At 38.7% G+C, this 15,563-nt stretch overlaps 1 protein-coding gene across 7 annotated transcripts in view; it reads right to left on the reverse strand.

Annotated features, from left to right (window-relative positions):
* The window catches only part of Nf1 (neurofibromin 1), a 255,492-nt gene that overhangs the window by 138,353 nt on the left and 101,576 nt on the right, over positions 1 to 15,563 (reverse strand). For all 7 annotated transcript variants that reach the window (XM_085695476.2, XM_085695470.2, XM_085695469.2 and 4 more), the window contains 12 exons: positions 14,966 to 15,039; positions 14,674 to 14,757; positions 12,371 to 12,811; positions 11,857 to 11,996; positions 11,461 to 11,583; positions 10,571 to 10,654; positions 9,686 to 9,802; positions 8,741 to 8,922; positions 8,073 to 8,284; positions 2,436 to 2,597; positions 2,200 to 2,303; positions 50 to 185 (listed from right to left, as the gene is read on the reverse strand). In XM_085695476.2, coding sequence (XP_085551602.1) covers positions 50 to 185; positions 2,200 to 2,303; positions 2,436 to 2,597; positions 8,073 to 8,284; positions 8,741 to 8,922; positions 9,686 to 9,802; positions 10,571 to 10,654; positions 11,461 to 11,583; positions 11,857 to 11,996; positions 12,371 to 12,811; positions 14,674 to 14,757; positions 14,966 to 15,039 — 1,859 coding nt within the window. The remainder of the gene's footprint in view (positions 1 to 49; positions 186 to 2,199; positions 2,304 to 2,435; positions 2,598 to 8,072; positions 8,285 to 8,740; positions 8,923 to 9,685; positions 9,803 to 10,570; positions 10,655 to 11,460; positions 11,584 to 11,856; positions 11,997 to 12,370; positions 12,812 to 14,673; positions 14,758 to 14,965; positions 15,040 to 15,563) is intronic.

Consider the following 15,563-nt stretch of genomic DNA (forward strand, 5'->3'; position numbering starts at 1 on the left):
TCTTGATTTGCTCTGGACTGAGAGTGGCAATTTCAAACTATCAGCATACCTGGTATAAGCAATGGCAGACACTTCGAAGCTGAGAGGGGAATTCTGAGGAGGAACTGATGATAGCATGGAAGAACTTCTCTGTCATCTGAAGGAGGTTCCTCTGGTTTTCATCAAGGCTCTCAGAAGGTTCTAACCTGCAACAAAGAAAAGGTAAAACCAAAACATGATTGATGAAACAAAATCACTCTTCACACAATTTTCTGATCCTGACTCAAACAATAAATTGTTTTGAAAAGAAAAAGGAGAAGTGATTATAACACCATTTGGGTAGCTCACATCAATTTCAGTATTCCTTTTCTTTTTTTTTCCACAACTTTTGCTGTGTGACAAGCATCCCATCACTGAGCTACATCCTTAGCCATTTAGCATTCTTAAGCAATTTTTCTTCCTGTGAACATGGGAGCGTGGATCTTAAAATCTTGACTTGTCAGAGTAGGCCTCAGCCTCAAGAGTAAAGAAGCCTAAGGGCTCCTGAAATCTAAAGTCCTTTTCACCAAGTGTTTAATTATGTGTATGAATCTGTGTGAGTGTACACCACATGTATACCTTCCAAGGCTAGAAGACACCTTGCTGCAGCTATAGACAGTTGTGAGCCACCTGATATGGATGCTGGCAACTGAACTCAGATCCTCTAGAAGAACAGCAAGTGCTATTAATCACTGAGCCATCTCTCCAGCCCGTCATGAGTCATTTTTATCAGAAATAATTTATGGACATCTCCCTTTCCTATATCTTCTTAGATTGTGTGTGTGTGTGTGTGTGTGTGTGTGTGTGTGTGTGTGTGTTGCTGAGGAGGGAACCAAAAGCCTTAACATATGCTACTAGGCAAGTGATCTACCACTCAGCCATAGCCATATACTCTTGCTTTCTTGATTTTGAACCTGGTGAGAAATGAAAAATTGGGGTCACAAGATGACTAAACATGTGTATTTCCCAGTAGTTGAAAGCAAAGAGTGAATATGAAATACGATTGAAGAGGTAACGGTGAATTATATAAAGCAAACAATCTGTGCTATATGTTGTTGTCAACAGTGAACCACTAATGGCTTCTCATAAAATAAGTGACAAAAAGATTCTTGCTAATGTTGGGGATAAGCTTAGGGGTACAGTGCTTGTCTAGCATGTAGAAGTACCTGAGTACAATTTCCAACATCACCAAAACAAAACAAAGAAACAAAAAGTCCCATCTTCATTTAGAAAAGTCATTTCTACAGCAAATAATCAATACAGAAAAGACAATGCTAGGGCTGGAAAGATGTCTCAGAGGTTAAGAGTCCTGACTGTTCTTCCAGAGGTCCTGAGTTCAATTCCCAGCAACCATATTGTGGATCACAACTATCTATATGAAATCTGGTGTCTTCTGGCATGCAAGGAGAACACTGTATACATAATAAACAAACAAACAAATCTATCATTAGAAAGGGAAAAAAAGACAATGCTAGAAGATGATGGCGGTGAATGCCGTAATTCCAGCACTTGGAAGGCAGAGGCAGGCAGATCTCTGTCTCAGAATTTGAAGTCAGCCTGATCTACAGAGTGAGCCCCAGGATACCCAGAGCTAAATAGTGAGACCAATGTATAAGACAACAATAAGGAAGTCATGGAAAAGTCAAAGAGCTATGCTACTGAATAAGAATTCACAGAGCTAAACTATACAATACCATGCAGCAATATAAAAGAATTAAGACTAATCTTCATAGACTTTCATGGGAAGATCTAAGATCCATGGATAAATCAAAAGAATTAAGTTATGAACCACAGATTCATTGTGGTACCTTTCAAACTGAACAATCATATTTCAATATATATCTTCTACAATTACATATGTTTATACAAAATGATGGGGAAAGGACAGAATAAACCAGAATAGTACCTATAAGTGGTACTCAAAGATGCCTTTAATGACATCTGTTTGTGTTTTTTCTTCTTTAAGGAAGAATGTATTCGCATATAACTTTTTGTATAAAAACTAAGAAAAAATTTTAAGAGTTATATTCTGTAATCCCAGTACTGCAGAGTTGGGGCAAGAAGACTATAAGTTCAAGGGCAGTTTTGGTTATATAGTGACATATTGTCTTGGACAGGAACATTAAGGTGGCCTCATGTAGAATCAGGAGCAGGGAGGGAGCAACTGTGAAGATGACAAACCTGGTAGGATCCACTTCAAAGCTGACATGCTGCCAATCTGAAGATGTGATCACAATCCGCAATAAAGGATCCAGTAGCTTCTGTAGGTAAGTAGCACCGTATACCTAAGGAAATACACAGTGAGACACAGACCCATACAGCTGGCATGGAAAAAGTAATCAATCTAACACACTCTGTATAGAACTTCTTCTTGACAAACCTAGTATGTACAAACACACAGAATAAATGATACAAACCTTAAAGCAGAATGTCATTATCTTACTGGCCAAGCTGTTGCCTCGGAAAAGAGTCTGCATGGAGTCTGCCAATTCCACTTCCTTAGAAAACATGTTCCAGAGCAGCTGGTAGAGTAAGTGCCGAGAATCAAACAGAGTGACCAGAACACGAGCCAGCTCATCCTGGGAACAAAATTGTGTTTGTGTGAACAATTTTACCTTTTTTTAAAGATAGATTTAAAATTTTGAAATCACCCATTAAATCAAGGTAAGTGAAAACTAATTATTCTTAAAATTTGCATATGTCTATGATAGGTGACTTTTTAAGCCTGATTATAATAGCTCTTACCACCAAGGAGTAACTGAGGGAAAGATGAGAGATGGGGCTTTACCAGAAGACAGAAAGACTTCAGGATTTGGCTCTAATCACATCACGAAAATAAGAGTTCACTTTGATGTGTGGACAAGATTGAACAGACTGGTTTATTAGAACTGATTAAATACATCATGGCCAAGGCAGAAAAACAACAAAAATATAAACACTAAAGGGCTGTTTAAAAATCAGAATAGGGGAGGACAGGGAGAGGCCTCAGCTAGATATTCAAATCCCGACATTCTGTCATATTTACACACAGCTGAAGAGTTAGGATTGAGGTTAATCTTTCTATTATTTGTATGATACCACCTTTTGTTCCTTATAGGAGAGAGGGAGAGAGAGAGAGAGAGAGAGAGAGAGAGAGAGAGAGAGAGAGAGAGAGAACACACACACTGGGTGGTTTTGCATGTCAATTTGACACAAGTTAGAGTCATCAGAGGCAGTAGTCTCAGCTGAGGAAATGCCTCGAGGAGATCCAGCTGTAAAACATTTTCTATTTTCTCATTTAGTGATCAATGTGGGGGGGCAGCCCATGGTGGGTAGTGGTCCTGGGTTCTATGAAAAAGTAGGCTGAGTAAGCCTCGGAAAGCAAGCTAGTAAGAAGCACTCCTCCATGACTTCTGCATCAGCTCCTGCCTCCAGGATCCTGTGTTTGAGTTCCTTTCCTGACTTCCTTCAGTGATGAATGCAATATTGAAGTGTACGCCAAATAAATAAACCCTTTTCTCCCCAACTTGTCTTTTGTTCATGGTGTTTCATCACAACACTAGAAACTCTAACAAATAACTAAGAGCATTTTATACAATTAATAAAACTGTAATTCACAATTAAACCCAACATCAAGAAGAGACAGAATAGTGGTAGCTATAATAAAAAGAACCCTTGACCTTTAAACAGTAATAAAGGCCACCATGGTCCTGAGCCCTCTCCTCTGCCTGGCCTGGTCCCAGGATGAAAAGAATGAGACAGTGGAGTAAGGGAAAGATTGAGTAACCGTGACCACAAATACCCTGGGAGCCAGAGGATTATGAAGACTCAGTGTCTGCTTTATACCCTTGAGTTACATAAGCCATCTTTGACATATTATCAAACCCTACCCTCCATTATGCAGTGAAATAAAAAGGACAAGAATTGAGGGACTAATCAGAAGTGGTTGGGCTTGGGATACAGCTTGGTGGTGGATGGTTTGCCTAGCACCACGAGGTGCTGGTTTCTATTTCAACACAGCAGAAATGAGAAACACCAGCAGCTGCTGCTTGTAGGCCCCCATGTGAAATGTCTTTCTACTCTCATCGCTTCTCCTAAATCCTGAAAATTCTGAACAACCAAATATTAAAAAATGTATTTACATAGCCAATTTTGTAATAATTTAATTTTCTGCTAATCTTCAAATAAAATTCTAACAAATGTGACAGAACACACTTGTAATTCCAGTACCCAGGAAGTGGTGGCAGAGAAGATTAGAAACTTGAGGACAGACTAAGTTACATAAGAGTCCCAAGCAAAACAAAACATCAACAACAAAAAATGTTGTTAGAAGGTACCCATGCTTTCTCAGACGCTCTAACTAATGTGGATGGTCCTGAGTTGTTTGTTGGTTTGTTTTGTTTTTAAAAAGAGTTCCAAGCCATATCAATATCTTGTCTTACAAAAAAAAAGAAGAAAAAAGGGAGTGGGGAACCAAGGGTGTCTATCAGTGGTTCTCAACCTGTGAGAGTCAAACAACCGTTTCACAGGGGTCAAATATCAGATATTTACATTTTGATTCACAACAGAAGTAAAATCAATTATGAAGTAGCAAAGCAAATAATTTTATGGTTGGGGTAAAGTGTTGAGACATTAAGAAGGTTGAGAACCACTGGTATATAATCAAGAGACATTGTTTATATGTAAGAAATCCCATCACTCGGGAGGCAGAGGCAGGAGGATCTCTGTGAGTTTGAGACCAGCCTGGTCTACAAGAGCTAGTTCCAGGAGAGGCTCCAAAGCCACAGAGAAACCCTGTCTTGAAAAAAGAAAAAAGAAGAAAAAACAAAAAAAAAATGAAAATTTCAAAGAACAAAAGTAATTTTAAAAATGGATAGATGGATCACCAGTTGAGAGCAGTTGCTGTTCTAACAGAACCCAGGTTCAATTCCCAGTACCCATATGCAGCTTATCACCATTTCTAACTCCAGTTACAGGGGATCCAACAGGCTCTTCTGGTCTTTGGGCACTGCACACACACATGATGCACAAACACACATGTAGGCAAAATACTTATATATACAGAATAAAAATGAATAAAAACTCAAAAATCAATTTAAGTAATTGAGGCCAGTGTAGTGGTGCATGCCTTTAATCCCTGCAGACGGGAAACAGAGGATCATTGTTTGTCTGAGACTATATCCTGGTTCTACACAGTGAATCCCAGGCCAATCAGGACTACACAGAAAAACTCTCCAAAAAAGTTTCAGCACCAGATCTCCCGGGTTTCAGCACCAGATATCCCGCGCTACCGTCTCGCCAGCAAGAACGACACAGGACACTTAGGATCCTTCTGCAGCAAAGCTTTAATGCGTCTTGAGAGGGAGAGCATAAGCTTCCAAAGCGGAGACCCAGAATGACGAGAACCCAGCCCTTATAAAGGAAACAGTCCTCGCTTCTGACGTGTCACTCTTGGATTGGTCCGCTGCCCATTATCCCAGATGATGCCTCGGAAGTAGGCAGGGACACAGCAGTAGTAAGTTACCAAGCACATGCGCTGGGATTAAAGGCGTGTGCTACAACACCTTGAACTCACAGAGATCTGCCTGTCTCTGCCTCCCAGGCATTGGGACCAAAGGCGTGTACTACCACACCTTGAGGTCACAGAGGTCAATCTGCCTCTGCCTCCCAGGCATCAGGACTAAAGGCGTGTACCACCACACCTTGAGGTCACAGAGGTCAATCTCTACCTTTGTCCCTTGAAGCAATGGAGAATGTGGTTGTGGCCCTCCACAAATAAATAAAAAGTATTTTAAGTCATTTAATAGAAAGCTCAGAAATATTTACTGTAAGAAAATTAAATAAATTTAAGCTTCTCTGACTCAAATCAACTTTTTTTCTTGTACTAGGGATCAAGAGTAGGCTATCAGACATGCTGGATAAGAACTCTACTACTAGGCTACATCATCAGATCTTGACTAAGAAAACTATGAAATTTTTTATACTGGTAAATGCAAAAAAAATCAGGTATTTATGATACATTTGAAGATGTGTAAAATAATTTTAAGCTTGAAAAAGATAATTTAGGAGTGTTGCTAATCAATAGGTATAAAATTGCAATGATAAATAAGCCAAACATTAAGCTGCATGCCTGTGATCCCAGCATTTGGTAGACAGGCAAACGAATGTCTACGTAAGAGTTTCAGGCAAACCAGAGACAAAGAGAGGCCCTCTTCCATCTTAAAACAAAAAGAAAAAAACTCTGAGAGGAGGATAGAGTTCATGTTAGTCTAGAGCTTACGTCTCACTAAAGTTAAACTGAAGCAGAAAAATCAGAGAAGCATTTTTGGGAGCAGCAGCCGCCGCCGCAGCAAGCGTGCTCTAGGGCAAAAACAGAGAAAGGTGAAGTGGAGAGAGTAGTATAGAAGGGACAGTATTAGATAGAGGCTGAGATTAGGCAGGCCCAGATTAGGTTAGGAGTATAAACCACAGAAAAGAACGCGAGTTTTATTTTTAGATATAAGAAACATGATCTTACAGCCTTTGTTTAACGTTTAGGTGTTTTTAAACGTATATTTTCAATTTATGTGTGCATGAGTACAAGTGTGTGAGTGTGTCCATGGAGGCAGGAAAAGGACATCAGCTCTCTGGGAGGTAGTAAGCATGTGTTTACTAGCTGTCTGGTGGAGTGCTGGGATGTGAACTCCAGTCCTTTTATGGAACATCAAGCACTCTTAACCACCAAAACTTCTCTCCAGCCCCTTTTATGGGTAGATTCTCTTCATTTCTTTGTTGTTAGTTTTATGTGAGTGGTTGTTTTGCCTAGGGAGGCCAGAAGAGGGCACCCAGCCTCCTAGGACTGAAGCTGCAAATCACCATGAGCTGGGAATCTATGCCAGATCTTCTAGAAGAGCAGCAAGTGCTCTAACAACTGAGCCAGCTCTCCAGTTTCTCACCCTCCCATCATAGCTTTTAAGCATAAACTAAGAATACCTTAGTAATTAGAAGTTACTCCTATCCTTCTTTTTTTTTTTTTGGTAAAATAAACCACATGCCTTTAAAAAAAGAGAGAGGGCATCACTCTACAGCTCTAACTGGCTTGAAACTTGCCAATGTAGACCCACCTTTGCCCTCCCAGTGCTGGGATGAAAGGAGAGGGAACAGCACAGGGATCCACATGACTTTTTAAAACAGAAATGAACAAAAGCTTTCTCAAAGTTTTAGCATGTATTATTAAGAATGTTGTACTGTACGGGTGGAGGGTACAGTTCAGTAAGAAAGCATTTGCCTAAAATGAATGAGGCCCTGGTATCAATTGCCAGAACACAAAATAAACTTAGAAGACCAAATAACCATATATGTCTACAGTATTTTACCAGTCTATCTTGTTTTGAAACAGGCTCTTATGTAGCCCAAGTTGGCCTTGAACTTGTTAAGTAGCCAAGGACAATCTTTGATTTTTGATTCTCTCGCCTCCATTTCCCAAGTGCTAGAATGACAAACACTTGCCACCACATCCAGTACTACTTCAAAGGCAAATGAGCTAAGTCAAAACTAAATTATATAAAGCAGAGGTAGTAAACAAGCATAAATCACAGATTACATGATTTAGCATTAGTAACACTTAAAATCATGTTTACTAATTACTTTATATTAGATAAAGATATGAGATCACATCAGTGGTTTTACATTTTCTTTATATTGGTGATTAAATGGGCTTTTTCACTGGGGTGGAAAAAAAGAAAACACTAGTAGGGGCCTAGGAGTACCAATCCCTTCTCTACAGATGAAAACAAAAAATATGAAAAAAAAAGTTTAATGGCTCAAACTTGTCCACGTTTATTTTGTGAGACAGTCTTACCAAGAAGGACTTTGAACTTCTGACCCACCCCCAAGTGCTGAGATTACAGGCATGCACGACCATACATGATTTTCTGTGGCACTAGTAAAAGCATTCTAACTGAGCTACATTCTCGGCTCTAAATGGCATACTTTTTTTCTAGTTTTTACATTTTATAAATTGACCTAAGAAACATTTATGAACAAACATTATTAAACACTGGCATTCTATTTCCCTACTGTCTCAATAAACTTACCCACTGAGAACAAGGGACCACATTGGCCAGAGCCATAGCTATAGGGAGCTCTCCTTGATCTCCCATCATTGTGACCAGTTCCACGAGTCTCTCAAACCGATCTGCCAATACTGTTTCAGCAAGTGTGTCGAATTCTGTTCCTTGTTGAAGGATTTTTGTCAGAACTTCCATAAATGTAGCTCTTGTCTGGAGATCCTTGTGATAACCTAAGCCTGGCATGAACAATTAGATGTAAATTTACTACAGAGACTGACTGAAGCAATTTTCTTTTTACATGCCACTTCAACTCTAGGTTTTAACTTTTTATCTTATATATTTTGTAAGCATGTATATCTGGGCATTACATGTGTGCCTGATTACCATGGAGGCCAAGAGGTACTATAATATTCCCTAGGACTGGAGTTACAAGTGATTGTGAGCCACCAATGGGTGCTGGGAATTAAATCCAGGTCCTCTAGCAAAACAGCCAGGGTTCTTAACAACTAATCCATGTCTCTGGTCCAACTCTCTAGGGTTTTGTATTTCTTTTTTAGAAACAGAGTCACTGTGTAGCTTTGACTGGCCTGGAACTCACTGTGTAAACCAGTTTCTTGCTCCCGGGTGATGGGATTAAAGTAGTGCACTACCATGCTGGGACAATGTTACGTGTAGCTTTCATCTGATCTCACCTATGGAGTGCATGAGTCCACTGTCCACATTAGCATTGAGTAAGTTTGACATTGCAAGCACTGTACAGTGCCTCAGGGATGCCAGCCTCCGGGACATGCCACGTTTCCTGCCACCTGCTTGTGCATTTTCATCTTCAACTTCACTACAGTCATTCAAAAGGTTCATAAATAGTGTGAAGTACCTGGAAATACAAAGACTGACCTTTACAAAGTGAAGACCATCCCAACCAGAAAGCTAAACACATATTCTGAGTGATCATATGTGACAATATGCATGGCCATAATTTTCTAATCTTTGCCTAAGAAGTCAATGTGGTTCATTATTAAGATGCTGTGAGAATTATTTTAACCTGGCAATTCATTTCATTTCATCTTCTGTGATATAGGCACAGAAGATATGCAAGGCTTCCTGTTAAATGTGTCAGTTTTAATATTTAGCATACAAAATTCATGTTCCAAATAGTTTAGACATTGTCTTGTTTGTTGTGTATTATTTATTGTGCTGTTTTTTGTTTTTTTTCAAGACAGGATTTCTTTGGGTAGCCCTAGTTGTACTGGAACTCACTTTGTAAGACCAGGCTGTCCTAGAATTCAGAGATCTGCCTACCTTTGCCTCCCAAGAGCTGGGATTAAAGGAATGTGTCACCACACCTGGCTTAGACATTGTCATTTTAAATGACTTAATGAAAGAATCTAGATTTGTTACAAAGAAATTCAATGATCACATTATTCTTTAAAAACCAGAACACAAATTATTTTCTATCCTGGCCCCATCATTTCACAAGTAGATATAGTATGTTTTATAAGAACAGCCAATGGTCACAATACAAAAGTAATTAAGTTTTCTTTTAAATACAATAATTAGCAATTTAGTTTCATTCCTTTGTTTGGGAGGGAGGAAGCTATATTTGTTTTATGCTTTGGTTTTTGATGGCTGAAATTTACTTAAGAAATAACTGTGATTTGGCCTCCATCAGTTCCACCCCATCTCCTTCTTCAGGCTGTAGTGGAAGACCAGCGAGGAGTGAAACTACTGCTTCCATGCTTGCTTGGTCCAAATCTCTAAAAAAAAAAATTTAGAAACTATGAGCCTTTCGAACACAAACTTTAGGAGCTCTCTATTCCATTAACTAAACTGTAAGCACAACCTAAGTAGTATCAGTAAATATGACAAGCTCGAACACACACAAAACTTCAAACTTTCAGTCAACTAACCTTTAACATAATATCTATGTTAAATCACAAGTATGAGGCTAAAAATAAAGTCCAATTTAGCATTTACACATCTTGGATTCAAGCTCCAACATCACAGTATAAAAGTAAAAAAATTCAATTAATCAACCAACCAAAATAAAATATATACTATCAAGTTATACCTGGCCAGAGAAAAATATGATGTTATACTATTCATAGTTACCAATTCTGATATGCATCAATCATCTATCATTAAAGCAAATCAAAGAAATTATTCATTAGAAAGACTCATCATAATTACATGCCTCAATCAACATTTTATCTAATCATAAAGTAATACAATCTACTGATTTATGCATCTTCTTTCTCAATAACTGTTAATCATTTTTCCTAAGTCAACAACACTTCCCTAGACCTCTCTCACATTTGGTCAACTAAGTCTTCCCATTGGAAAATAAAAAAAAGAACTTCATATATTTCAAAGACAAAAGCTTACAATCTATAAAACAAGTTAAATACAGTGTGCTATAAATGCTTAACAGCTATGCCTGTAGTGGTTTTCATGAATAAGGTAAAACATGACAGTGCTTAAAGGACAGTCAGTCAGTCATTCTGTCTATCTGCCTGTCTCTTTACCTTGTAAGACACTTTACATCATCATCTGCTGCTTGGTTTGATGTTCCCATAACCCAGTCTGTTAGGTATTCTACCATTTTATTCCTGCAGAATAATGAAGAAAAAGGACAAATTTTTAACTCACTCTCTTTCTCTTACTGTATGATTACTTAGACAAGAGTTTTATTGTACAGTTGCATAGCCCAAACTGGCCTTGAACTTCTTCTGCCTTAGCCTTCTGACTGTTTGAACTGCAGATATACGCCAATACACCAAATGAGCCAATAGTTAATAAATTCAATATGACTTCATAGAAGAGATACTGCTATCAGGTATAATGAAATATAAGTCATAGGGGCATAAAGAGACACAACTGGGATGCTGGTCCTCTTCACTGGCACTTTCCTATACTGCCAATGTGGAAACAGAATTCAACTTTTAGTATCCATGAGTTAGTTTTAGAAAAGGGGAGAAAGAAGGAAGAAAGAAAGGGAGGGAGGGGGAGGAGAGGGGAGAGGAGAAGAGAGGAGGGGAGGTGAATGAGAGGGAGAGAAACCAGAAAAACAGGTTTCCATGGGCAGAGAGCTTTGAGAAACTTGGAAAGACATTCAGAAAAAAACCAAATATGCACAACACTTTTTTTGTTTTGTTTTTTGAGACAGGGTTTCTCTGTAGCTTTGGAGCCTGTCTTGGAACTAGCTCTTGCAGGCCATGTTGGCTTCGAACTCACAGAGATCCCACCTGCCTCTGCTTCCCAAGTGCTAGGATTAAAGGTGTGTGCCACCACTGCCTGGCTTAGTTCAACACTTTTTTACCCACTTCCCTTCCCCCATATAACCAAGTCCTACTACTTTTCTGCACACCCACTTCACGTACTTATAAGACCCTTCTTTGATCTTCTGAGAACTCACCTAAATTTCATCTCCTGGCAAAATGAGAGGTCATCTCTTCTTGCCATCATTACTTCAACTAACTGACACAGTTTCGTTTTTATTTGAATTGCATGGACCATATTACCAAGCACACGAACATATCTAATTAAGAACAGAATAAGAAGTGATCAGACACAGACAAAAATTCAGGTATTCTAAATTCTTTAATCTTTAAGTAAATGCAACTTTAAATATGATCAATATTAAATTTTGTTAGGTAGGAACATATGCAACTTCTGATTATCTTATTGTCAAAGACTACACTGGGTCTATAATAAAGAATGGGAAATTATTTCATCATTCCCATTATTTGTACATATGAGGTCTTACCTCTTAAAATCTGTCTCTACTATGTCTCAGTAGCAAAATGCTTACCTGACCAGATTTAACATCATTGTCTCAATGCTAGCTTGTCCCAGATGCTCAGAGCTGCCTTCTGTATGATTATCTAGCAGGTTTTTCATTATGGCTATGGTTTGCTCTACAAACTGAGTATTGCTATCAGTCAATAATACCTACACAAAAAATAAAATACGTTAGTGATGGTACATTGATGCACAGAAAACAGATCATAGGACAATGAAACTGACATAATTATCACATTCGAGAACACCACAGGCAAATACACAAACACGCTATACACACAGGTACCAATGCCTACATCCAAGAGTCATAATTCCAGTCACACCCTCAGGCCTGAGTTCTTTAGAACCAGGCCAATCCTTAAATTACATGATTCTTTTTTTCTGTAATTATGACAATTTTTAAAGATTGTAAATGGATTATCATGTTAGCACTTAATTTAAATAATTTGAAAGAAACAGTCTTCATTTATTTCAAATATATTATTATACTCATAGGGAAGGGTAAAAAAACAAAGTGGAGTCACCTGTCCTTGAGAATCAAAAAACTTGCTGATGATATTCTTCAGTTTGTTAAACAGCATTGGATACAGAGCAGGGCTCAACTCCAGACCCACCAGGTCCTTAACATTGGTCCGTATCTGAAGGCCCACTTTCTCATGGTTACACACCATTAAGGACAGAAGTCGGTCCATAAATCTGCTGACAGGTGTATCAACATTCCCTTCTGAAGACATTACGGAAATCATAGACCCTTTGCGCTCACTGACAGGGCCCATGGGTGGGCTGTAGGTCGCTAAGCCAGAGCTGCTTCTCTGTTGCAGGCACACCCCACCAAGTGCACAAAGAAAGCCAGTCATGTTGATCCATTCTTGCAGGGAGTCTGTGTCAGACAAATCTATGGATCCACCTCCACTGACATGGGACATCCGCCTCTTAACAATGGTCTTATGAAGGCTTTCGGCAGCCTAAACACGAAATTTTTGTGAAATGCATAAATTCAACAGAGATTGGATAAAATCTTACAAATTACTCTTTTCCATTTCTTCCAAAAGGAAAAGTACATTTTACATTGTAAAAAACAAAGCTTGAAATCACCATTACATTATTATTCTTTTAATTTTTAGTTACATTTTATGTATATTTTACCTGCATTTTACCTGCATGTATATCTGTGTACCATGTGCATATCTGGTGTCCAAAAAGGCCAGGGAAGAATGTTGGATCCCTGGAAGTGTTATTACTGGCCATTCTAAGTCATCATACAAGTGCTGGGAAATAAAACCAAGTCCTCTAGAAGAGCAACCAGCACTCTTAACCACTGAGTTGTCTCTCCAGTCCCTACTATGTGTGTTATTAAAAAGCCATTTAATATATTTTTGTCATAGCTTGACTAATAAAGTCAACCTGAAGTATCAAATTTCTTTTAAAATCCTCTGGTGTCCATGGATGAACCGTAAAACAAGTGAAGAGGAAAGAGAGACAATCACAAAAGTCCACATAATGTATGGCCCCATTTGCATGAAATGGCCTGAAAAGGCAATTTTGTAGTACTGAAACAGAGATTAGCAACTACTACTCAAGGCTGGAGGTGTAGACACAGAAAGGTAGGAAAATGGCAACTCAGAGATAGAAACAGTTAAGAGGCACAGGTTTGGGAGAGGAGGCATTCTTTGAGAGGATAAGAATGTATTAAAACTGACTATCGATTGACAGCTACACAGTTCTGTGACTGTACTAAAACAACGACTGGATCGGACACTGGGAGAGGATTTTACGGTGTATGAATTATACGCCAGTTGAAACAGCTGACACCCCATTCTCACCCTAGACCTTCCTGGTCTAAAGTTTGCTTCCTTATCTCTTTTGTTTTTATCAGATAGGGTTTCCCTTGTGTAGCCCCGACTGTCCTGGAACTCACTCTACAGACTAGGCTGGCACTGAATTCAGAGATCCAATTAGTTCTGCCTCCTGAGTGCTGAGACTAAAGACGTGTACCACCTCCACCTGACCTTAACCGGTTTCTCTCAAAGATCTAATAATGAGAGCAGTATGGGAGATATATATCAATTACACATAAATACCAATTATTATACATTACTAGGGTAACATAATTGGAGATAGTTGATGAATAAAATGATACACTTGATAATAATAGTTAAATGGAAATATCCAAAGTTTAAAATTGCATTTAACCTTAAATTGGCTCATCTGTCTGCTCACCAGATTCTTTTCTGAGTATCTACATATGGCTTCATGAGCCAGACAGAGTGGCACACATCTGTAATCCCAGCATTTGGGAAGTTAAGGCAAGAGGTCCACTGTAAACTCAAGGATAGCCTGTTCTACAAATTGAATTTTAGACAAGCAGACATAAGTAACCAGATCTTGTCTAAAAACAAACAACATGAAAATTGTTAGAAATTTTATTTTTCTATCTATAGCTGCTACATCTTTTCTAAAAGTTATCTGAAATACTTGGATGAAGGAAGAACAAGAAAGAGTAAGTAAATGGTCCCCCAGCGAAGTGGTTTCTAGCAGAGGTGTTCAGTATTTCTGTGGTGATGATAACGTTTTACATCTCTACTATCCAACTTTGGCTACTGTAAAACTGAGAAAATAAGCTTACTTTAACTTAAAAGAGTTAAAACTAATGTTTTAACAGATATATGTGGCTAATAGCTACAAGATTAGGCAATACAGACCTAGATGAACCACAAGTAGTCTTAAAACAACTCTATATAGTATACTACTCTGAGTAGTTCATAAAAGATTACTTAAGTGAAACAATAGATCCATTAATACACCAAAATTCACTGAACAAACTCACCTGGCCATCTTCCATTTTGGTTTTCGGATAGTTAAGGATTAGTTTTGTAGCCTGTTCCCATTTTGCATGTGTATCTTCCCAAGCCTAAAATGAAGTTAATTATTACTAGGAAGCAAGTTTAGGGGTGAACTCAAAATCAACACGTAACTGCCAGGTTTTGAGCAGAATATCCTCCTTGTAATATGCACATAGCTCAGATTTGCTTCTGAAGTTGTTCGTGATCACATAGCTAAGAGGAGGCTTCAAACATGAAGATGTGGGCTTGGGAGGGGTGCTGCTGCCGAAGCCATACCTCAGTGTTTCCTGCAGTGGGGTGCTCAATGCGCCTTAGTAGGGCCATCACTCTCTTCTGAAGTGCTGCTCTTCCTAAGCAAAGACAACAGCAAATCCAGTTAGTGTTAAAGCCTTCTTCACAACTGGGAACTTGCTAAGCCCTGCACAGAGCAGAGTGAAGGACTGAACAAATGATGACATCTACACAGCCTCTACAAGAGGACTCATTTCTAACTTCACAAAGTCTGGAACCAAAACAGCCACCTTCCCACCTGTGCTTTAAAATCTCCTCATTTACAATTCAAGCAGAGTGATTTCTATAGTCTACAACTAAGAGCAATTCACAGTGTCAGAAACAAAAGTGCACATTAAAAAAATAGTAAAAATTCTATTTCAAATGTCATTCTGTCTTGTTCAGAAAAGGAACAGTTCAAATAGGCAGTTTGAATTAGGCCTGGAAATTTTCAAACTGTTATCTTAAACAGACTTCACTGTAAACACAATTTGATGTCATTCGGGATGGCAGAAGCAGGTGGATCTCTGCGAGTTTGAGGCCAGTCTGGACTACAAGAGCTAGTTCCAGGACAGCTAGGACTTTTAACACAGAGCCCTGTCTC

This window comes from Myodes glareolus, chromosome 9, assembly GCF_982192425.1.
Source record: "Myodes glareolus chromosome 9, mMyoGla1.1, whole genome shotgun sequence".
In the NCBI taxonomy this organism is placed as follows: Eukaryota; Metazoa; Chordata; class Mammalia; order Rodentia; family Cricetidae; genus Myodes; species Myodes glareolus.